Genomic DNA, 21994 nt, shown 5'->3' with positions numbered 1-21994 from the left:
TGCCTACATTATCGCATGCATGCTATTCACCGTTAGCCAAATCAGCCTCGAGCTTGTTGTAATGCATCATGACCGAAAAAGTGTAAATGGCTAATATTTGAAGCACCGGAAAATACGGTTGAGTGCTACTTAGCTCATAATTAAATTGAATATGTTGCTTTTACTACTTTTCGTAATCCCCAATATAAAAAGCAGTTCAATTAACCCATGGTCAGGCTGCCCTCAAGATCCCCAAATGCGATCAGGTAATTTAGCCCACATTACTTTCGACTCTAGATTGCCCCACCGGTTGGAGCAGTTTTGACACAAATTGCTACGTTTTTGTAAATTTTCCTCTTGCCACCTATTCTACGGCAAGTACAGACTGCTTGGTTTGTTGCAGAATGGTTTCTTATACAAATAGAGTAGGGGTGCTCACATGTTGCGGATTAATAGTTTCGAAGAACACAAATTCGTCAGTATCTGGCTGGAAACGAACTCCCTGAATAGAAGGTTTGATTTGCTTTGGTGCATATTCTTAGTATGCGCTGGTATACTTCGGGCACTATGTTACAATCTCCATTTGGCGAATTTATATGGTCAGGCTGGCCTCCGGATAAGCAATCAATTCGTCCGAGTCTTTACGCACTCTGGTTTGATAAACCGCCAACAATTGCGGAAATGCCAACATATCCAAGATCTCTGGATAAACTTGTTTATGGTACAAATGGAACTGCATGGGGATGGTACATTGGCTCATCAACAGAGATGCGTCCATACATATGTCAAGCACCGTCAATAAATGCCAAATACTTGCGTCCCAATGGTCGGATGATTGAATACGGTCAAAATGATACGCTTCCTATTTCTCGAGGTCCCTGCTTTGTAACACAACCCGAAGATGCATGGTAATGTGGAAGTGTTAAGGCTTTTAAAAACTGTTTGACATATTTAATACATTAAAAAATATTTGATAAAACAATTGCAGGTTTGTAAGTGGGATCGATGTGGAAAATTTAGTCTCATTCAAATGCTTTGCCAATGGAAATCCAGCACCGAGTTATAGGTGGTACAAGCTTGGCTTGATAACCGGCGGTTCCAGTGTAGCCGTCAGAAGGACTCTTGTCGATCCCATGAATTCGACAGATGGTCGCATAGCCATAAGTGGAGGAAACATGGTGATACACTCCCCTATATCAACACTAGATTCCGAATATTACCAATGTGAAGCATATAATCGATTTGGAAGCATTTCAAGTCGAACAGCAAAAATAATCTTTGGTCAATTGGAAACCTTCCCAAAACACCCTCGTAGAACCAGATTGGCGGCAGCTTATCAAAGCGTTACCATTCCTTGTGATCCTCCTGCTCATTCTCCAAGAGATAGTAAGATTTTTTGCTTTAGTATTAAAGACAAAATGGGATGCAGTACTACTTTCTTACCTCATTAGCTTCATATGAATAAAAAAAGGGACAGCAATATTATTAAAACTTACAGGTTTAATATACTCGTTCTACATGCGAAAAGGACCGGTTCTCGAACCACTAGTACTGTTGGCTCGACCGGGAGTCTTTGTCTCGCAAGCACAGGCACTCATCGGTTTTTCTGAGGCCACAACGCAGGTATACCAATTCCTAAGTCCCAAAAGCTCTAGTAAATACACACATTACCTAGCCATAAGGAGATATTCTGGGTGTTGTAGGATTCGGGAGTATATGTGTGCATGATTACGATGTATCAACTGGGCTCTCGGTTGAGTGACTCACCAAAATCACCAGATATGCCTTTGGAAGTGATGGAGAGCAATTACAGGACACAAGAGCCCCGCATCTACGACAGTTTCCCGGCCATTTGGCCTAGCGATCCCATTCGTGGTCACCCCGTCCGGATTGAATGCTTCGCCGGTGGCAGTGTGCAGTCTGGACCACTACATTACACCTGGCGCAGAGTATGATCCCTATTTTTGCCTATATTATAGTGGTTTAAATCAGACAAAACTAGTCACTTCTTTTTTTCCTTGTAGCTGGACGGCGTCCCAATTCCTGTAAATAGATTGAGAGAGCTCAACCGTGTCATTGATATTCCGCAAGTGCAACCTGAAGATCAGGGTGTTTACGAATGCAGCGTAAGTAATCTGTAAAATTGAGTGGCATGAAAACACTTCTTCTTATCATTGTAGAGCCACAATGGCACATTAATATTCGTGCAAATTATTGACCTCAAAACTGCAGAATATTAAAAGAAAGCATACTGATCATGCACAAAAATTTTCCCGATGATTTAAAAATAGTCGAAAAAAGACGGTCTTAATGATAATGCCTTTACTTGATACAATTCGCAACGAGACTCATTTTAACCAAACAGACGAAATTTGAAAAATTTGTGATCGAGATTTTTACTACTTCCGCTCAATAAGTATGGGCTCCAATTCTCAATTGCGGCGTTCTCAGTATTGCCAGAAGTGACAGGAAAATCGGAAGGCAGAGATTGAGATCTAGTTGGATCTTATGCTTGAAGAGAAAATCGACCAAACATTTTGGTAATAGCCTTGCTTATGTACGGCTGGAGAGGCTAAGTTTCGTCCGCCGTAAAGCGAGTCCAGAAGACAAGTCTAGGCATCGGAACTAGCCTCCACAACAGTTACCCATGCTCGTTATTAACGATAGGACATCATAAGAGTGACGGAGTAAGTTGGAGGTCAATTAACAAAGATGCCGCTCGAGTAGCAGGGCATGGCGGAACCAGCACGCCAAAAGACTGACGCCAAGAGGTTTTTTAGAGTACTTGCTGTTCAAAGCAAATGAAATTCGGTACACTTCAAATCCATGAGCAGCCAAAAATTATGCGATTTTTATGAGAAGAATAGTTTCATCAAAAGTGAGAAAGTTAAACATGTGCAATGTATTATTTTACCGACCTATAAATTTTAAGAGCGAAAATTGCCGCCCCCCTCCTTTTAAGTCTGAGGGATATTGTGTTCAATTGGAAAATGAGGGCAATGGTTAGAAAAACACTAACACAAATTTAATGGGGTAAAGGAATAATGGGTTCTGTTCCCAAAACATTTTGCTTATATTTTTCAAGTTCTTTAAGCTGAATCGCATTCAATAAGATGATCTGTTACAACAGGTAACGGATGCAAGAGGGAGCCAGGCGGATCCACGAACTGTGAGTCTGCAGATCAGAGCACTGCCTTACTTCACTAACAAGGCGAAGGACGAGGTAGTGGCAGTGGGCACCACCGTTACAATGGTCTGCGAGGCCGGTGGCATACCCGAGCCCACGCAATACTGGTATCGCAATGGTGTGCGCGTTCGCAATCTCATTGACTCTGGTCAGCTCGACACAACCCGCTATGTTGTTACAGACGGCACCAAGGAACCCGCTTCTCTAGTCATCTCCAATGTAGGTCTTTGCATTCAGATCACGACCTCTTACCCTCTCCCCTCTCTTTCTAGGTGGTTACCGCCGATTCAGCGATGTTCGACTGCCTAGCAGTGAACAGTCTGGGTAGTGAGTCCTCTTCTGGTGAGCTGCGAGTGCTCGCTTTTGCACCTAACTTTCAAAAACATCCAATGGTACCGGTGCTAGGCATGGTGGGCTACAATGCTGTCATGACCTGTCAGCCTGAGGCTGCCCCTGACCCCACTATCACCTGGTTTTTCCAGGGGACAACCCTTGCTCCTATCGCCAGCATCGTGGATCAGACCACCGGCGAACCTACTGTGAGTTTAATTTCATCCATTTTCTCCCACCTGAAGCCAGTAGAGTTGACATGAAAAATGCTTTGTAGTGCCCGGTAACATATTGCACATTGCCCAGTGGAAATCTGTTGGTGGCGCAGTTGACGAGAATGCAGGCGGGTCTGTACGAGTGCCGGGCGCAGAACCAATTCGGCATGGCTAGCACTTCAGCTCATCTCACAGTGATTGATCCACTGGTTCTCACTTTAAAACCACAAAACACTATTGTAGATGTCAACTCGACAGTCATTGTGCCTTGCAAGGCGACTGTCAGCTCATTCCTCGATGTCAACTATGCCTGGTTCTACGAGGTAAACCTGACTTAGCTCCCCACACCCCTCGTTTTAAACGCTCGATTTCTTTTTTGGCAAGTAGATTTTTTGAGTTCTCCCATTAAAATTAGAAGTTTAATCTATCTTCCTATTGAAAAGTACAAGTGATATGAAAACAGGCAGTAAAGGCTATTTGTGGAAAAAGTTCTTGTGGAGCCAAGTGTGCCCATGTTATTTAAATAAGATGGATCGGTAACTGAAAGTCTATGAATGATGGATTAGGAATAATTTAAATTGGGTCAGTTTCTGCATATTCTATTATTTTGTGTGAATGTATCAGGATGTGGAAATAAAGTTTGATCGACTGGATGTGGACGCACGGCGCTACGAGACGACGAAATTTTTGCGGTCTTATGATCGCAACTTCGGCTTTTTGCACATAGTGAATATCCAACTCTACGATGCTGGTCGGTACACTTGCGAGGCGCAGACGCCGCTCTCCCGAAACCGCTCTACTGCCTATATCCTCGTTGCTGGTCCGCCTGGTCCCTGTGCGGGTGAGCAAGAAGGAAATGGTCCTATTAGTTTGATTTCGTAGCCAAGTGATGTGAGTTTAAAGAGTCCATTTGACCAAAGAAGTATCTTTTTCCAGCGACTTGACAAGCACGCTGTTTGTACAACCTATATTTGATGGTTTTTTGGACTTTCTATTCATTTTTAATGAATCTGCTTCCTAAATCCTTAGCGGGAGGGAAATTATTTATGTCTCAATCTATTTAACATTAAAGGTGTGGAGGCAGCAACAATTCCAGACAGTGAATTGGTTATGGTGAATTGGACCGTTGGAGCGGACCACTTTCACCCTATCCAATACTTCATAATTGAGGCTAAAGTGGCTGATGAGCCGTGGTCCGTAGTGGTGTCGCGTCTCAACCAGTCTGCCGACATCGTGATCGGTAGGTTTGCCTCAACTGCGACTGAAGTACTCCGAATTACAGATCGCTTTGCAATAATGTGGAATAAAAAGTTTCATTCGAATGCAGGATATTTAAAGACTTTTTACGAAAACAGACATCTCATCAAAATTTCATCCTCCAAATATTGAAACAAGGTTAAAATTTCTGCTATGCTAATGGAGGTCCCAACTAATGTCTTTTATAGTAAAATGCGGGACGGTTGTCACGAAACCCATTTAATCATTTTGTGAACGAAACTAAGGTAGGTACAAATAAGCTATGCCTCAAAACAATGAAAAATGACCATAGTTATCGATTGTTGATTGAGTAAATTGTTGAGTTTCATGCTTTTAATCACTGCAAAGGTCAGAATACCAAACGCAGAACAACTACAATAGGAAATCTCTACTCGAACATACCCTATCAGCTGCGCGTCCGAGCGGTGAACGCGTTGGGTGTTGGGGAGCCTTCGAGGCCATCGCGTGGGATCGTCACTCTGCCGAAGGCACCGACAAAAATGGTCCGGAATGTGACTGGAGGTGGTGGCAAAGAGGTGAAGTCTAGAGTGTTGGAACATCAGTAATTCAGTTTAGTCTACACTATTCTAGGATTTGAACCCTCCCCAGAGAAATTGTGACAGATATGAGTATGGAAGTAGCTAGAATATCAGTAATATACGTGGCTGATAGAGTGAAGGCCGATTCGTGGAAGATCGAGAATAGGTGGAATGACCATATTTAAAAGCAAAAAAAGCATCGTGCCGTTACAAGGATTTTTCCTAGTGAGCTTCGGCTGCAGTGCTCCCCCGTGTATCGAGTGTTGATTACCCACCTGTGAAACAAACCCGAGGATCATGGGATGATATTTTATCACTGCTCAAGTATTTCCTAATTGACTGTGCTAGCCTTCCATTGCTTTATGGCGAAAGAAAGTATATAGCCACGATGTACCATGCTCAATGCGAATTAACTTGGTCCCGACTCAATTCACTTCACTTCAGGGCACACTGGTGGTGAAATGGGAGCCGCTGACGTACGTAGAACAGAACGGAGAGGGCTTTCATTACGTGCTTCGATGGAGGGCCTGGGAGGACACCGAGTACACTACGGCCCTCGTCTATGAGCCTTCATCGGTGCCAGATACCACGTGGGTGCAGTACACCGTCAGCCTGCCCGTTCTGCGCTACTATAAGCCCTACGAGGTCACCATCCAGGCTGTCAACAATCAGGTACTCGACTTGCAAACACCATAGCGCGAAGTCGTATTAGCTCTTCCATCGCAGGTCTTTGCGGATTCAACGACCCGCACCATTCATCAAACGAAGTCGAGGGTGATGTTTTTCAAAGGAATGATTTATGCTATGAGATATCTCAGTTAAAAGTTGGTTTTACTGCCGGCACACAGGAGCGCTGGGCGGCTAACTGGATTGGCAGCGTGAAATGGACACCATGCCACCGGCGTGGTGACCGAATGGCAGGAGACTGGAAAAGCTTATGAATTCAATTACTTAATCGTAAAAAAATCTTACTTTCGCTGCGGATTAGTTACTTTCTTTTACCGTTTTAAAATATCGCAACGCATATCAGGCCTTTGATAATCAAGGAGGTCACACCAGGCACGATTACTAGGCGCCTAGCTACCGTGTCCTTTTAAAATGGTGCAGATAATGGAAAAGTCATGTAAAAATTGGTGCCAAGAGCGCTTTTTACCTTCATTTACCATTTGACACAATTTGAACTAATCTCAGCAAATAGAATACTGAATGTGTTTGCTTTTCTAGGCACAAGTCAGTTTGTTTGATTGCAGGGCTCCGGGCCAATCACCGATCCAGTGGTGATAATGTCAGCTGCTCGTCTCCCGGTTACTGCCCCACGCAATCAACAGGCAAACCAGTACAATGGTAGCGCCCTTCTCATCACTTGGGATCCCCCTTTGCTAAGTGGCGAAGAGGGTCCCCTCCTCGGTTACCGACTTATCTACTGGCGCCGCAATCTGGAATGCCTCGGCATCGAATCCGACATCGAGCGCTTTGAGCAGGGTCAGCGGCGCACCCTCTACGGCGCCGACCTGACTTCTGGCTTTATTATCGGTCTAGAGCAGGATATCTACTACTGTGTTGCGGTTCAGGTGACTTGCAGTTTCAATGTTATTGTTTAGTGTTCACAAGATGTAATGCCTTGGAGTGGGTGGACTCTAGGCCTTCAACACAGCAGGCGATGGGCCGCCGTCGGGATTTGCCGAGCAGACGACTTACAAACTTTGGCCGCAGAGTTTCCCCACCATGATTCAACTGAATAGCACGCACTACCCACGGACGGTGCGAGTGAGTTGGGTGGGCGTACAAACCACCCTGAATGAGGAGGCGGTTTTGGGCTATCGCATTCGCTACTGGCTGGTGGGCTCAAACTACAAGGAGGCGCACACAGACGTGGACGTGAGGTTGAGAACGTACGGCTATGTACAGAATTTGGACATTAATAAACGCTACAACCTGCGGGTGTATGCGTATAGTCGGGGCGGTGTAGGGAAAATGTCCTCTCCGATTGTGCAATTTCAGATGATCCCCAGGGATCAGTGTGTACCGGGAGCATCATGGGGTAGGTTTACCACTTTTTTTCTCTTGTGAATTCAATTCCGATAATTAAAAAGTTACTGATTTTTATGTCGAAAAACCAGAAAACAATACCACAGCTTAGCTAGGCGTAGATAGTAGATCTATGTAATTGATATCCAGTCGTGCCTTGAATGGATGTCTTGCCAGTGTTACACAGAATTGCGAACTAACTATTACAAAAACATGGAATGAAGTGCAAGATTTATTCAAAACCTTGAGTGAGGATAAGAGAACTTATGAATCTAACTTATTCCAGTAAATAACGTTACAGACTTGGAGATTTACGTTATTCTAAATTGCTTGGAGAATTGGATTTGCTGTCGTTGATGTAGCTGACAAAGCACTAAAATTTTTTGCATTTCAGAGGGTCCCGACATCCATTACAACCTAGTCTGCTCAGCATTGAAAGTGCGATGGCCTATATGGGTGATTGCTTTGACTTTCATCCTTCTACTTGAGCAACTCAACCTCTAACTCCTCTCCATTTGGTTCTGTACATTATGCCCCCCCCCCCCCCCAACGCATTTGTGCTCGTGAACAAACACATCCTTGTAGTCAGGTCATCTCATCTCCCATTACTTTGGGTAATAAGGACATAAGATCATTGGCGCCAGCATCCCATTAAGGAAACTTATAAGATCACTTGATGACACAGGCTCCAGTGGCACATTTTGAAGTAATTAGATCACAGTGGTGAAATAGAAGAGAATTTACAGAGAAGTAGGTAGACTTATGATATAACTAGATGACTATTAAACGATGTGGAATACAGATTGAGGTCGAAGAACCAGAGGATCTACTCAACAGCAAGAATACCATTTTGTATAAGAAGGTTGAGCTTCTCTTTCACGCTTGAAGGGGCTTGTCTTGCCAACCTAGGTGATAAAGGTATACATACTGTAAATGTAAGGATACTTGGATACCTATCCTGTCGCACAATATCAGGTACAAGGGACACTTTTTTCAGTGCGTTATATTCTGTACCAAAACACTGATGACACTACAGATTCATCGTATCAAATTAAAATATCTTAGTAGTTTTTATTCATTGTGAGCCACTGTGCTCAAATATTGCACCATACAGATAGTTCAGTCCAAAAAATTGTGGCAAAAAGACATTCAGTCATCTAGAGGCGAAAATCTGGGAACTTCTGATCTCGCAGTGTATCGTCTATGACACTTACATTTGTCCCTTTTCCGGATTGCACCGAAGAGTTTCAATAATCTCGCGGACGTGCTCATCTTGTAGAGCACACCTGATTTCCTCATTTGCCAGCATCCTGTCTACGGCGGTCTGAAGTTCTTTCTCCTCAAGACTCAAAACTTCTTCGATCAAAGGTTTATGCGATTGGACTGGTGGCTTCATCTTCACCTCCTTTTCCCCCTGAATAGCCAAATCCTCAAAGTGTTCACCTGGTTACACAAGACCAACCGCATCAATTTATTAACAGGAATGCCAGATCTATTTGGTTCAGGATAATCACACAAACAAAAGTAGGAAACAAATATGGGACATCTAGTCAGCAGACGAAAATGCAATCCTTCTATGCCCTTAGAATGTAGGAGCATAAAGAACAAACAACGTTTTTGATGACGATTCGCAAACATTAAATCATCCTAGGAACTAATAGGAAGCTCAATGTTGCTTTTGAAATAAAACTGTCGAAATGAAAGTAATCATAAGTAGATATAGTAATCGGAAAATTATCCTAGTTGTTAACTGCCTAAACAAATTATAGCTCTAAAAGGCTAAGAATAAGGCAAAAGGCACAGCATTCAAGTCATGTTGAATCACCTAAGATTTCTGCTATTTTCTGAATAGCACATGCATCTTCCTTGGTATTCTTCTGGTTGAACAGTTTGTTAGGGTTTTTTTGAAGTTCATTGAGGAAGGAAACTTTCCGAGGGTTTTGCAACCACGCACTAACGCTAGGGTTTGATTGAATTTTGGCCAACAAATCATCTGTGATCCAGTCTAATAAAGAGCAAAAATGTTTTAAAATAGGCATATAAAGCAAATAAAGTACACAAAAATATGTAAGGTATTAAAGAAAATGGGTAAACTTTCTGTCAAGAGGCAATACAAAATAAGCAGTGAAATTATTTATAATTGCAAAAGGATAAAAAAGCTCCCCAGGTTTTAGCTCAGTCTAAAAAACTATTACTAGAGACACAAACTTAAAACTCCCCTAACCAATAAAGCCAAGCCGTTGGAGAATAAATCAGTTATCAGAAGTTGTGCATTGAACAACAAGAAAAGACAGATGAGAGTGGTAAAATATGAGTGCATTGGCGCAAATTTATCTAAGATGTATGATACCAATAAATGTAAAGCAAACAGAGAACCCTGGTAAGTTGCATAACCGCAATGAGTAGTGTTGCAACTGCCATTTTTATAACAACTAATGTGATATTTTACTTGGTATGTCTTTATCTTCCAAGTTCGATTTTCGCACTTCAGATGAGCCTACGGAATCCGGGGACAGGCAAGACTTCCAAGAGTTACTTTTGTTTTGTAAAGCCTTCCTAAATGCAATTCGCGTGTCCTCATTTAACTACGGGATTGAATTAACACGCAGCCAAACCTCAGTTTCAGAGGCTTTCTCAACATGATTGGCAATATTATTAATGTCAGGTCTACCAGTTGAACGGTTGCTTCCAAAGACACCAGGGTAATGCTCTAACTCAGGAATTTCATCCTAAACTCAACAATGGTAAATCACCACGAACGCGTTACCATATCCATAGTTAAAAATCAGCAAGGCCATCTGAAAATGCAAACAAGTGAACTCAAGAACAAGCCTAATACTAATTAAAGTGCATGCAGTATACTTGTATTATAATACATATTCTATAAGGTATTCAATCTGAAATGCTTTACTGTCGAATGCACCTGATGATTTGATAATGCCAGCTGATCTAAGTAGTACACCTGTAGCATGTAGCAAAATAAGGTGATTCAGGCACCCTATGGTCTTTGTTTGTGTGATTGGGCTTGTTAAAAATTTGCGTCTTTTTACTCCTTTTTTCGCATTGGGCTCCACAAATTCTTAAAAAGCAATTTACTTAAATATTGCCTCCCTGACTGAACATTGTAAAACTTTAAAATTTATCTACGCCTATTTTTTGTGAATAACCTACTGTTTTCAAAGCGTACGCGTTCACTGACATTGACCTTGTTAATGGTTTTGGTTGAGAGCCTCCCAGTAGCCTTTGTGGAGAATGGATGCCGACTTGTACGACGAATTCGGGAATTATATAGGTCCAAATATCCTGTCGGATGAGGAGGTGGAGGGGGATGCTGATAGTGTCGCTGAAGAAGAACCAGAAGAAAAGGAAGATCACAGTCATGCTATGCAACTCCTTGAGAAAACTGATGAGGCCTTCTCAGTAAGGTGTTTTTCATGGACAGCCCCTGACTCTTCATTAACAAAATAACTCGTGCTTTATGCTAACTTTAGGTAGTTTTGCATGATGATAAGAAGTACTACCCGAGCGCAATGGAGGTCTACGGACCTGATGTTGAAACATTGGTTCAAGAAGAGGATGCTCAGCCCTTGACTCAGCCTCTAATTGAGCCTATTAAGAGGAAGAATTTTGCCTACTCTGAATACTCCCTACCCGAGACCACATACGATCCGGAGTTCTTGGCTGATCTGATGGATTGTCCTGAACTCATTCGCAGTGTTGCGTTTTGCGGACATCTGCATCATGGAAAAGTATTAACTATGCTTCTCTTACATGCTTTTTCTTTAGACTTCGTTCGTCGATTGCCTTATAGAGCAAACACATCCCGATATTAGAGCGAAGGAAGACAAGGATGTGAGTTTTAGTTTAATACTTTTTAAATCCGTTGTTTCGAGTAACCTATACTCCTTCTTTCTAGTTGCGCTATACTGACTACCTAAAACTTGAAGTCGAGAGAGGTTTGAGTGTTAAGTCTACTCCGATGACGCTGGTTCTGTCGGACCTGAAGAATAAGTCATATCTTCTTAACATTTTCGACACCCCTGGTATGTTGCACTTATGTGATTTTTCTTGCTAACACATTTTTTGACCATTTGAATCTAGTAGAGCTAATGTAAATATTTCTAGTTTTTTCGCTATTGTATTTTGCAGCTTAGATAATTTTATTTGCCGAGAACTTTTGTCTTTTTGTGAGCTAGTAATGTGGCGTAATGTGGTTTCCTTTGAGTTTTGAAAAGCGCAATACTGTGGTCGTTTATGACGTGGTATTCTTCCCTGCAGGCCACGTGAACTTCTCTGATGAGGTGACAGCGGCCTTCCGCCTATGTGATGCCGTTTGCATATTTGTGGACGTCAGTGAAGGTGTTCTGATGAACACAGAACGTCTAATCAAACACGCACTTCAGGAGCGCCTTCCTATTCTTCTGTGCCTCAACAAGATTGACCGACTTGTTCTCGAGCTTAAGCTACCACCAAATGACGCTTACTATAAGATTAAGAACATTATCGACGAGGTTAACTCCTTGATTTCGACTTTCTCAGAAGGAGCCGGTATGCGTCTCCGGGTTCTCTTGTTTTATTCCCTCAATAACACGAATATGCTAGCTGTACTTCTCTTTCAGGTGTTTCCCTCGAACCCCAGCATATAGTTAGTCCACTGCTGGGCAACGTATGTTTCGCGAGCTCCTACTATCGATTCTGCTTTACATTGGAGTCTTTTGCAAAGATCTATACTGACACCTTTGCAGATTCCATCGACTATAAGAGTTTTGCCAAGCGTCTATGGGGCGATCAGTACTTCAGTTCAGAGACGTGAGTTTTTTAGTTTACGTGGTACATGAATGCAACGCTTACTACCAAGGTGTTTTGGCTACAGGAGAACCTTTAAATCGAAGCCTCCGACTGCATCCTCCCTTCGCTCCTTCGTGGAGTTCATTCTCGAGCCGATCTACAAAATATTCGCACAGACCGCCGGCGACGTGGATACTTGCTTGCCTAGGCTCTGCAGTGAACTCGGCATTCACCTTTCTAAGTCCGAATTTAAACTCAACGTCCGTCCTTTGTTGCGAATCATTTTTAGTCGATTCTTTGGCGATTTCTCCGGTTTCGTTTCCATGTGTGTGAAGCACGTGCCCAGTCCGGTGGCAAGCGCCAGAGTGAAGATTAGTCACACTTACTCGGGTCCTCTGGACTCTGCTATCGCGCGCGATATGATCGCGTGCCGTGCAGAGTCACCACATCTCATGGTGCATACTACTAAGCTATACCCCGACGAGGACGCTGTTTCCTTCCATGCTTTTGGGCGCGTTCTCTCCGGTCGACTGGAGGCTGGACAGGATGTGCGGGTGCTTGGGGAGGCATACTCTCTCAACGATGAGGAGGATTCTCGTCCTGCTGTTGCTGGGCGTCTCTGGATCTTTTGCGGGCGGTAGGTGTATAACATTCGGTTTCCTTTGGTGGTTTTATTGACGTCTAAGTGTGGGTTCTTGGGGTCTGTTGCAGATATCGTCTTGAGGTGAATCGTGTGCCTGCAGGCAACTGGGTGTTGATAGAGGGTGTAGATCAAGCTATTGTCAAGACGTCAACAATCACATCTGCCCATTCAGACAGTGAGGCTTTTATCTTTCATCCACTTACCTTCAATACTATCTCGATCGTCAAGATTTCTGTTGAACCGGCCAATCCCTCAGAACTTCCCAAAATGCTCGATGGTCTGAGAAAGGTGAATTTTGTGGGAGGAGCTAGGTGATTAACTTCTTTCCATGTGTGTGGATAAAGTAAAGTTATTTTTTCATAGGTGAACAAGAGTTACCCTCTGCTCATGACCAAGGTGGAGGAGTCAGGTGAACGGATTATTCGAGGAACAGGCGAACTCTACCTTGACTGCGTAATGCATGATCTACGCAAGCTCTATTCTGATATCGGTAAGTTGAAACGGTTTGTTTGCGGCTCCACTTTTGACACGTCTTTACCGGAACACCTAAACTACCAAAGCATTCAAGCTATTTTGTAATGGTTGTGCCGCTTATTGTGAATGTGGAAAAGGGGAACCTTTCCTGATTCCACAAATTCTGTCTTTTTTTCAGAGGTCAAAGTCGCCGATCCTGTCGTGGCGTTCTGTGAAACCGTCGTTGAGACCTCATCCTTGAAGTGCTTTTCAGAGTCACCGAACAAGAAGTAAGTCCTTTTCCCTGAAAATTGCTAATCATGCCAATTGACTATCTTCAATTCAGGATCTAACAGTTGTTATTCCCAAGGTGTGGATCAAAGCACTGAGTCATGCATTCCGATGGTGTATCCTGAAGTTATGATCTTTGCTTAGGGACTTTTTTCCATTGTTTTAACTATGGCGTCAAAAATCTCAATTCCCTAGCTCGCATAACACCTTCAAATGACTTATGCCCTCATTCTATATCAGGCATACTCATGTTAACCATGAACGTGCTTCATGACTAGGAACAAGATCACCATGATAGCCGAACCACTTGACAAGGGTCTGGCGGAGGATATTGAAAATAAGGTGGTTCGGATCGACTGGCCTAAAAAGCAACTTGGGGAATTCTTCCTCAAGAAGTATGAGTGGGACCTTCTCGCTGCAAGGTGAGCCTTTATCGTCCGCACTACTCATTCTTATTCAGGAGTATCAGTGAGCCTAGTTGCACTTTGAAGCCCTGTTTATGCGTGCAGTGTAGCGCATTGAGGGTGGTATTGTTTGTTCATTTGATGCGTGGTGTGTTTTTAGATCCATTTGGGCTTTCGGCCCAGACTCAACAGGTCCAAACATCCTAGTGGACGATACTCTTCCGTCAGAAGTGGACAAGGGGCTTTTGGGTTCAGTGAGGGACTACATTGTACAGGTTTGTTCTTTCCTCCAGACGTCAATCAAAGCAAGAGCGCTGTTCCCCACTATACCTAAGCGGCACTTTTCCATTATAACATAGGGTTTCCAATGGGGTACACGGGAAGGTCCACTTTGCGACGAACCGATCCGAAATGTGAAATTTAAGATTTTGGATGCGCTAATTTCGGGTGAAGCACATCAACGTGGCTCAGGCCAAATCATTCCGACAGCGCGTCGAGTTGCCTACTCTGCCTTTATGATGGCCACGCCACGACTCATGGAGCCCTATTACTACGTTGAAGTGCAAGCGCCTGCCGACTGTGTGTCCGCCGTTTACAACGTCCTCAATCTTCGACGGTAGGACGGGTGTCCCCGCCCTCATTAACCATTACCTTAACACTTCCTCTACATTATCAGCTAAATTTTTACATTCAGAGGTCATGTGACTCACGATGCTCCAATCTCCGGTTCACCGCTCTATATCATCAAAGCCTTCCTACCGGTGATTGACTCCTTCGGATTTGAGACAGATCTGCGGACACACTCGCAGGGCCAAGCCTTTTGCATGTCTGTCTTCAATCACTGGCAAATGGTGCCTGGAGACCCGCTGGACCGAACCATCCAAATTCAGCCCCTGGTGGCGCAACCGGCCACCCACCTTGCTCGCGAGTTTATGATCAAGACGAGACGAAGGAAGGTGAGTAGCCGGGTCCCTCATCCTTCATTTCGGATCCGTCCAATTTTTAATGACCGTGGCTTCGATGAATCAACGAACCCTCTTCCTTCTTAGGGTCTCAATGAAGATGTAAGCATTAACAAGTACTTCGACGACCCGATGTTGCTGGAATTCGCAAAGCAGGATGTCATGCTAAGCTACGCATTGTAATGGTTTTTTATACAAGGATAAAAAGATGTGCTGTAAAATCTGTTTTAAATTGAACTGGGTAAACAATTCGCGCAACGATAACTGATGGATGATTCTATAAGCCGACACCAACCACCATAGGAACAAGGATGGAGGCCTGAAGAGTCCAAGTTTTAGCATGCACAGCCTAACACCCAGCCAGAATTAGGGGGACGTAAGCGCTAATATAGGATCTTGCAGTTCCACACCAAACAGACAAGTCAACAAACAAGAAGCAATGGGACCACAATGTATTAAGGGGTAACTCCATACACTTAAGACCTTGGCTTCTCTTTCTTATGCTTGTACAAAGCCAAGAGGGAGACGTTAGCAACTTTAACAACCTTAAAGCGGACGCCAGGAATGTCACCAACGGCATGACCCTTACGACCGAAACCGGCAACGAGCACCTCGTCATTTTCATCGATAAAACCCAGGCAACCGTCATTCGGAACAAAGGCTGTTATTTTCTTGCCATTCTTCAAAAGCTGGACGCGAACGCACTTCCTAATGGCAGAGTTAGGCTGTTTAGCCTCCACACCAATCTAGGAAAAAGTAGAGAAATTAAAATGATGTTACCTTATCAACGACAATTCCTTTGGCGTGTGAAGCACCACCGAAGGGATTGGCTTTCCACCGGGTACCAAGATGAGCTTTCTTGTATTGTTTATCAGCCCATCGTTGTGTTCGACGATGCGTCCTAAGCTTACGAGCAGTATGGATGCCTGCTGGCTTACCCCTAGGCATATTCAGAACGTGAGGTGTTTCGAAAAAGCGGCCCGCTGCCTGCAAGGAACGCTTAAACAAAAAATGGAATGTAAAAGCCTCCAATATCTTTAAATAATTTTTAAATAAAGCTTTAACTTTTTACAAAACCTTATTCTGGAGTATTTAGGCTGCTTGTCAAAACCTCAACTACCCCGAAGTTTGCCTTGACAGGGCACAGAGATATAAGCAGAAGATGGTCCTAACTTTGTATCATAATATGATTCACTAGTCAAATTTCTTGAACAAGCTAAGTATTTAAAAAACAGTCTAGACCACTAGACAAACCTTAAAAAATAATAATGGCTATAAGATTGTTTTGGTCATACTTGTAAACAGGTAGGTTGACATTAAGCTCAGACAAAAATGCAGAACAAGGTTCGTAAATTCTCTCTTCTCCAATTTTCATGCTCTAAAAACACCCCGGTTGGTTTGGCTTTGACGTGGTTATTAGGATAAGTAAATGGGGAAGCAAGCATACAGTTTGGGGTGTAAATACGGAAACGCTCTCGAGGTTGCAGGAAGTTGCCACCTCAGTCACGAGGTTTTACTTGTCTCTCCGCCTTCTCTCTGAAAAGCCCTATTAAAACAACGTAGGTTTTACAAAAAGATGCGGACTCTCTCACATGCCCAGTGCAAGTCGTGAGTACGCTAGTCTGTTTGTAGAGTTTATTTATGATGTGCGGTGTTTTAAAGTGCTTTTGGCTCGCATTTGCTTTCCTTCCTAATTTTCTGGTACTGCATCGCCGCCTAGATATAATGTGTCGAGTTCCTTTGAGATACTGGAGAAATGAAACAAGCATTTCATGTTTACTTGACTGACATATTCGAAAACATCCCGTAGACAGCTTCGAAAAGAACTTGTCCAGATTTACCACGGCTGGTAGCGCTGGATTTATTCATTAGTAGTACTTGTGCAATTTATGGGATTAGAAAAGTTTCTAAGGCAAGATACTATTTTTAGCTCCCCCGTTTTGAGTCCTCATAGATTCCCCCATTTGCAGCATGTACTCTTATTTTGTAATATAAAGCCTTATTACTACAGCAGAACAAACTGCTCGTAGATCTCTAGGATTTCTCTGAAGACGAAAGAAGACTGTTCTCTAGCAGAATGTGTATATTCAACGTAGAGATAGGGCTGCTGGAATGGCCCGAGGCCAGACCGCTTGACGAAGGTACAGCGGCTAAGACAACAAGTAGTTCTTTTTGCGATCATGGGCTAATCTGCCTGGCAATCACCTAAATAACCTGCAGGAGGCCCAGGGCCGCTGGCAAGGCCCCGATGACATGCCCTGATCAGTAGTAGAATTGCGGAGGCCCAAATTTCCGCGCGGCCAATCTCGAAATCAAGCTTACCACCAAAATCGCAGCCAACATCCCCATTTCTAAGTGTGGTCTACTGTTGCACATCATAATTTTAAAGCCTACTACTCGGGCTTTCTATTTGCTTGCTTCACAGGCCTTGTCAGCAATCGCTCAGCTTGAAGCCGATAAATAATTTGACGATGTTTTACTTCTGTGACTAGGTAATTTCTTGCATTTAATCAATAATATTCCACAAATTTCTACTTCTGTTCTCATAAATAATTAGTCCTTGAAGGTGAATGGTTCAGTTGACGCGCTACACTTGAGCACTGTAGCGTTAATGGAGAAGTCTCTCAGGGATTTGAAGCTGACAAATGATGAATTAAACAGATTAGGAAAGGCTTTTAAGGATCCAAAGTTTTGTAAATTATTTGCTGAATATGCTGAGGAGCTCAACGATCCTGAAAATAAGCGCAGGTTTGTAGTGAGGTTTGCGCAATTACACCCGAAGTGTTTTGGTATCTTACTTCTAAATTATTACTCTCTGCTTACTCACCTAGCATTTCACCGCTCGGCGTTTTCTATTACTTATTTAAACAGCCTTTCTGAAGTACTCGTTAAAGTCGCTATGATACATTACCTTGGTACTTTGCTAAGTAATCAAGCGTCAGAATTTATTTTGTCCAATGAGAACGCTCAGGGACCTCATTTAAGGCGGACATGTTTTGTTTAATATATTCGGGTATGTCTTTCTGAATTTCATGGGATGGTGTATTTGGCTTCGTGTGCTCATGCATACTAATATGGTAAGTTTTAAACCGACATTTTACACAGTTTTCTTTTATTTGCTATAATGCTTGTCGGTCGTGGTCCTCTTTTTCTATAAAATCACCAATGGAGAACTATTTTGTGATTCTTTGATGCCTTCTACTGACAACAAATCTTCTTGCGAATGCTCAGTCTTAAACTGTCTTTTGTTTTCCGAAGATATGAGGAAGAGATCAAGATGGCCGAGATGGAGCGGGGTGTCGACGTTGAGTTCATTAATCCAACACCGTTCTGCGTCCTCAAGTCGCGAATCTGGCCCAGTCTTGCGTCAGAAGTAGGAAATGATAATCAGCCACCTATAGAGGCCTCCAAAATGATAGAGGGCCAGAAGGTGTTTATCAACATCTGCTCCTCAGACAAGCTGGGAAGGCCCGAAGTAATTCCTGGTGGGAATAAAGACCCTCCCACGTGGACTATTCCACACTCCTTCTCTCCTCCAATGGAAGATTTGGACAAGGAGAACAAGCTGTGTCTGGTGAGTTGAAGTTGAACTCTCTACAATTCATCAAGTATTTATTGAGTCCTTTTTCTTTGGGGTTAATCGGCGAAAAAAATTAACTCCAAACAAATCAACATTTAAGCATGTGCGATTTGCACGTTATCGAAATTGGAATGGCGCAGTAGCTCAAATATTAGTGGTGGTTTAGTTCCACTGATGCTGCATTCATTTTAATTAAAAGGAATTCACCGAATGTCCTAATGCCTTTTGTTATGCATTGTCAGCCTTGTTGATTAGATCAATCACAAAATTTTCATTTTATGTTTTAATATCATTGTTAGCAGCAGCTTTTACACTGTTTGCATATAAGTACCTCGGCGCTGCTATCGTAATGTTGTCATATCAATTCACTCATTATTGAGATTGCGGGACGAATTTAGAACTAGTGAGAGCCATTTTACGGAATAACCTATCAAAATGTGAGCTGGTGCATTGGTATGGTACAAAAACCACGGATTACCGTTTCACATACCTACACCGTCTTGTATGTGTGTAAAGATCCTTTAACCATCATTTTTTACTTATTTTGCCATCAATATTTTGTAGCAGCCATCTATTGGTATTCAGGTACATATACCCTCGTGCTGCGTTTCAAAAGAGACTTTTGCTTATATGCGGGAAAGCGAATGAACGAGGATATTGTTTAAAATCGCATTACTCTGGAATATATGCGAATGGCTTCTTTCCCCTATCGTTTTTAGAACCCTTGAATCATAGGCCTTTCGCTATAAGTTTTAAAGCCATGGCTACCCGTCTTCCAGTTAGTCTTTATATCCTTCAAGCAATTTGGTCGCCGAAACTGTTGTTACTATTTAATTTTGAAAGTGCATATTTAGGAATCGCTATCTTTAGCCACATCCGTAGATTGGGAGCCTGTTTTTGCACTGCTCTGGGAACGCCCTGTTCTTGATGCTGTGAACTGGTATTTTTTGTGTGAGCACAGATATCATCAAGACCTTAAACGGAATCCCATTCAAGAAATGCCACCAAAAAACGCAACATTTAATGCTGAAATTGTATGTTCAACTAGGAGGCGGTATCTGCTGGGCAAACTGCTGATTCCTTAACTGACCCTATTCTTTCGCATTGTTTCGATTGGCTATGACCTTTATGTCTTTGTTTAAAGGTCGTCGATGTGGTGTTTCACCCCGAGGCGATTGAGCGTTCAAAGGGCTTAAAATTTCTGCGCAATTTGCTCCATGCTACCGCGGTGGAGGGTGTACACCGACAATTTGGTTTCTTCCTCGGTCTCACCAGAGAACAGGCCAAGACCGCCTGGTTGTCGTCACGCTTAGAAGAAAAGTCCATTCTCGCCTCAGTGCGTCTCCTCAAGGGTCTGACTCATAAAGGTCTCCTTAGAGCTACTGTTATTCGTCGGAAGCGCGCTGACTTTGCGCAATGCCAGGAGCGGCTGGCGGAGGCGGAGAAGGCGGCGTTCGATGAGGCCCGCAGTGGTCCCAATGCCAGGGAGAGTTTAGCCGCTCTCGCCAAGTACAAGCGATGCTTGGATGAGCATATGGGGACTGTTGAAACGACGCCTGAAGGGGAGGAGACGGGTCTGTCATCGAAGTACAAAAAGCCTGATGTCACGATCACCCACAGCTCAGAATTTGATATGCTGGACTACACTAACGACTGCTGTCATGATATCCGCTCCACGCGGCCCACTGCCATCAAAGTGGAAATCGCCTTACCGGGTATTGAATCTGCAGCCTGCTTGGATCTCGATATCACGGAGAGGAAGTTACACTTGCAAGTGGGTGAAAAAGTGGTTAGGGTCTATCATCAACCAAAATGCCCGATTTTCTTCCACTCGCTATAATCAGTGGTTCTCTGTTGTTTTTACTCCTCTTGGCTGTGCGCACAAAAGTGCCACTTATCTCGCCGGCCTTTTTGTGCCACTTTTATAGCACTAGACCCTGGAACGCGTGTGTGTGGTAGCGTTGTATTGTCTCGAATCGAGTAAAGAAAACAACTGGTCTGCTTGCTATTATTGTGCTGTCTACGCGTACCATCCACTTTTAGAGAGTTGTACGTGTGTTTTCTCTTTCATTAAGTGCCTACTTCATAGAAAAGTCGGATTTTATGCCTTGTACTGAAAGGCGAATGCTCATCGCTTGAATCACGAGTGTTGTTGCGTGAGAGTTTGGGGGAGAAATATATTCAAAGAAAGAAGTAACACACCAACTTGGTTAGTAGCCACTTCATTTAACAATTTTTATTTTTTTTTCCCCATTTCAGTGCGAGAAACCCACAGCATATCAATTGGAACTAGACTTACCGTACCCCGTGGAATCGGAAAAGGGAAAAGCAAAGTTCAACAAATCTACGCATGAACTCCTTCTAACATTTCCCGTAATTCCGGCACCAGTAATAAAGCCAGTAATGGCTGAGTCAAAGGCCAAGGCAGAAGCCGAATCACCCATTGACAACTCTGTGCCTCTAATTGAGGTTCTACCGTCTACAACTAAACAACCGGATGGAGGCGACAGTGTTACGCCTGTTACTGCTGAGATTGATGATTTTTTGTCTTCTGGTAAAAAACGTAGACGGAAGAAGCGTGGGAAACATTCTAATTCGATCAGCGAATCCGGGTCGAGTGTAGATCCCCCTAACGGGGTCTCAGCGCACACCGTTGAGACTATGCATGCAATCAACTTGCATCGGCTGCCATCGGTAAAGCTGGTAGTTCCAAAGACATCGTAGGTCATATTGGGATCACTACCTCTTCTTCTTCCCCCTTTGGCCAGATTCGAGACTGAAAATGAGCGTATATTTGCAGGTCGTTGGCTTCAGTGCGAGTTCGACAGGACTTAGCGTCATTCACAGTGGTGGTGGAAGTGCGCAATGCGCTGCCCAAATCGTTGCAGCTCGCATGGTCGGCCGGCGATGATGCTCTGCGGCTCATGCTGACTTGCTCAAGTCGCGGCACGGGTGAATGCACCCTGCAGTGGGGCGTCGTGATGCACTGCCCTGCGCCTACGCTCTCCCTCCATGAGGGGCAGCTGGACGACGGTGGTGTTGATGCAGATGATGACGCCGGCGGTGAGCAACCACGAGTGATCTGCTGTGATGTCTCTACCAATAATGTGGCCATCGTTGTGCAGAAGCCATCGGCCCTGCGTAGCTGGTGGAGATCCATTGCTGTTGGTAGAGCTCTTGGACCTGGTCTCCAAGTAGGATTTTTTTGAATTTGAGGTGAAAAATGAGATCTGGGCTCCTGTTTAAATCTCATTATTACAAGAGAGGCCTTTCTCATGCAAGGTATTTTCATTCCACTTTATTGCGAAGATCATGATCGAATGTGGATTGGAATTGCA

At 43.6% G+C, this 21994-nt stretch overlaps 5 protein-coding genes across 5 annotated transcripts in view; 3 read left to right on the top strand and 2 right to left on the bottom strand. All coding sequences in view use genetic code 11, as the record gives it.

Moving 5' to 3' along the window:
• Positions 1-546: 546 nt before the first annotated feature.
• EGR_08473 (Contactin) lies at positions 547-8039 on the top strand (the record flags this gene model as incomplete). Its single annotated transcript, XM_024497722.1, has 15 exons — positions 547-887; positions 968-1365; positions 1478-1602; positions 1683-1928; positions 2004-2105; positions 3110-3385; positions 3439-3705; positions 3774-4034; positions 4336-4552; positions 4784-4951; positions 5317-5504; positions 5952-6179; positions 6758-7078; positions 7149-7548; positions 7930-8039. The coding sequence occupies 15 exons, from the start codon at positions 547-549 to the stop codon at positions 8037-8039; spliced, it is 3648 nt and encodes a 1215-aa protein (XP_024347863.1).
• Positions 8040-8361: 322 nt separating this feature from the next.
• EGR_08472 (hypothetical protein) lies at positions 8362-10311 on the bottom strand (the record flags this gene model as incomplete). The annotated part of the gene is made up of 6 exons (XM_024497721.1): positions 8362-8440; positions 8750-8978; positions 9361-9540; positions 9985-10120; positions 10151-10264; positions 10303-10311. 6 exons carry the CDS (start codon positions 10309-10311, stop codon positions 8362-8364), a joined length of 747 nt encoding a protein of 248 aa, XP_024347862.1.
• A 476-nt stretch (positions 10312-10787) lies between these two features.
• Positions 10788-15259, top strand: EGR_08471 (U5 small nuclear ribonucleoprotein component; the record flags this gene model as incomplete). The annotated part of the gene is made up of 15 exons (XM_024497720.1): positions 10788-10955; positions 11027-11284; positions 11322-11387; positions 11452-11578; positions 11814-12083; positions 12155-12344; positions 12409-12960; positions 13035-13254; positions 13330-13456; positions 13619-13709; positions 13989-14132; positions 14275-14389; positions 14474-14730; positions 14809-15070; positions 15164-15259. 15 exons carry the CDS (start codon positions 10788-10790, stop codon positions 15257-15259), a joined length of 2943 nt encoding a protein of 980 aa, XP_024347861.1.
• A 293-nt stretch (positions 15260-15552) lies between these two features.
• EGR_08470 (40S ribosomal protein S23) lies at positions 15553-17425 on the bottom strand (the record flags this gene model as incomplete). The annotated part of the gene is made up of 3 exons (XM_024497719.1): positions 15553-15822; positions 15857-16075; positions 17399-17425. The coding sequence occupies 3 exons, from the start codon at positions 17423-17425 to the stop codon at positions 15553-15555; spliced, it is 516 nt and encodes a 171-aa protein (XP_024347860.1).
• Positions 17426-17687: 262 nt separating this feature from the next.
• Positions 17688-21994, top strand: part of EGR_08469 (Protein kintoun) — a gene marked incomplete at both ends in the record, with an annotated part of 8154 nt that continues 3847 nt past the window's right edge. Inside the window, 5 exons of the mRNA XM_024497718.1 lie at positions 17688-17824; positions 18335-18650; positions 19801-20430; positions 20916-21376; positions 21457-21733. Of these exons, the coding sequence (XP_024347859.1) occupies positions 17688-17824; positions 18335-18650; positions 19801-20430; positions 20916-21376; positions 21457-21733 (1821 nt within the window). The remainder of the gene's footprint in view (positions 17825-18334; positions 18651-19800; positions 20431-20915; positions 21377-21456; positions 21734-21994) is intronic.

This window comes from Echinococcus granulosus, assembly GCF_000524195.1.
Source record: "Echinococcus granulosus chromosome Unknown EG_S00107, whole genome shotgun sequence".
NCBI lineage: Eukaryota > Metazoa > Platyhelminthes > Cestoda > Cyclophyllidea > Taeniidae > Echinococcus > Echinococcus granulosus.
This window is presented reverse-complemented; position numbering and strand designations above follow the sequence as displayed.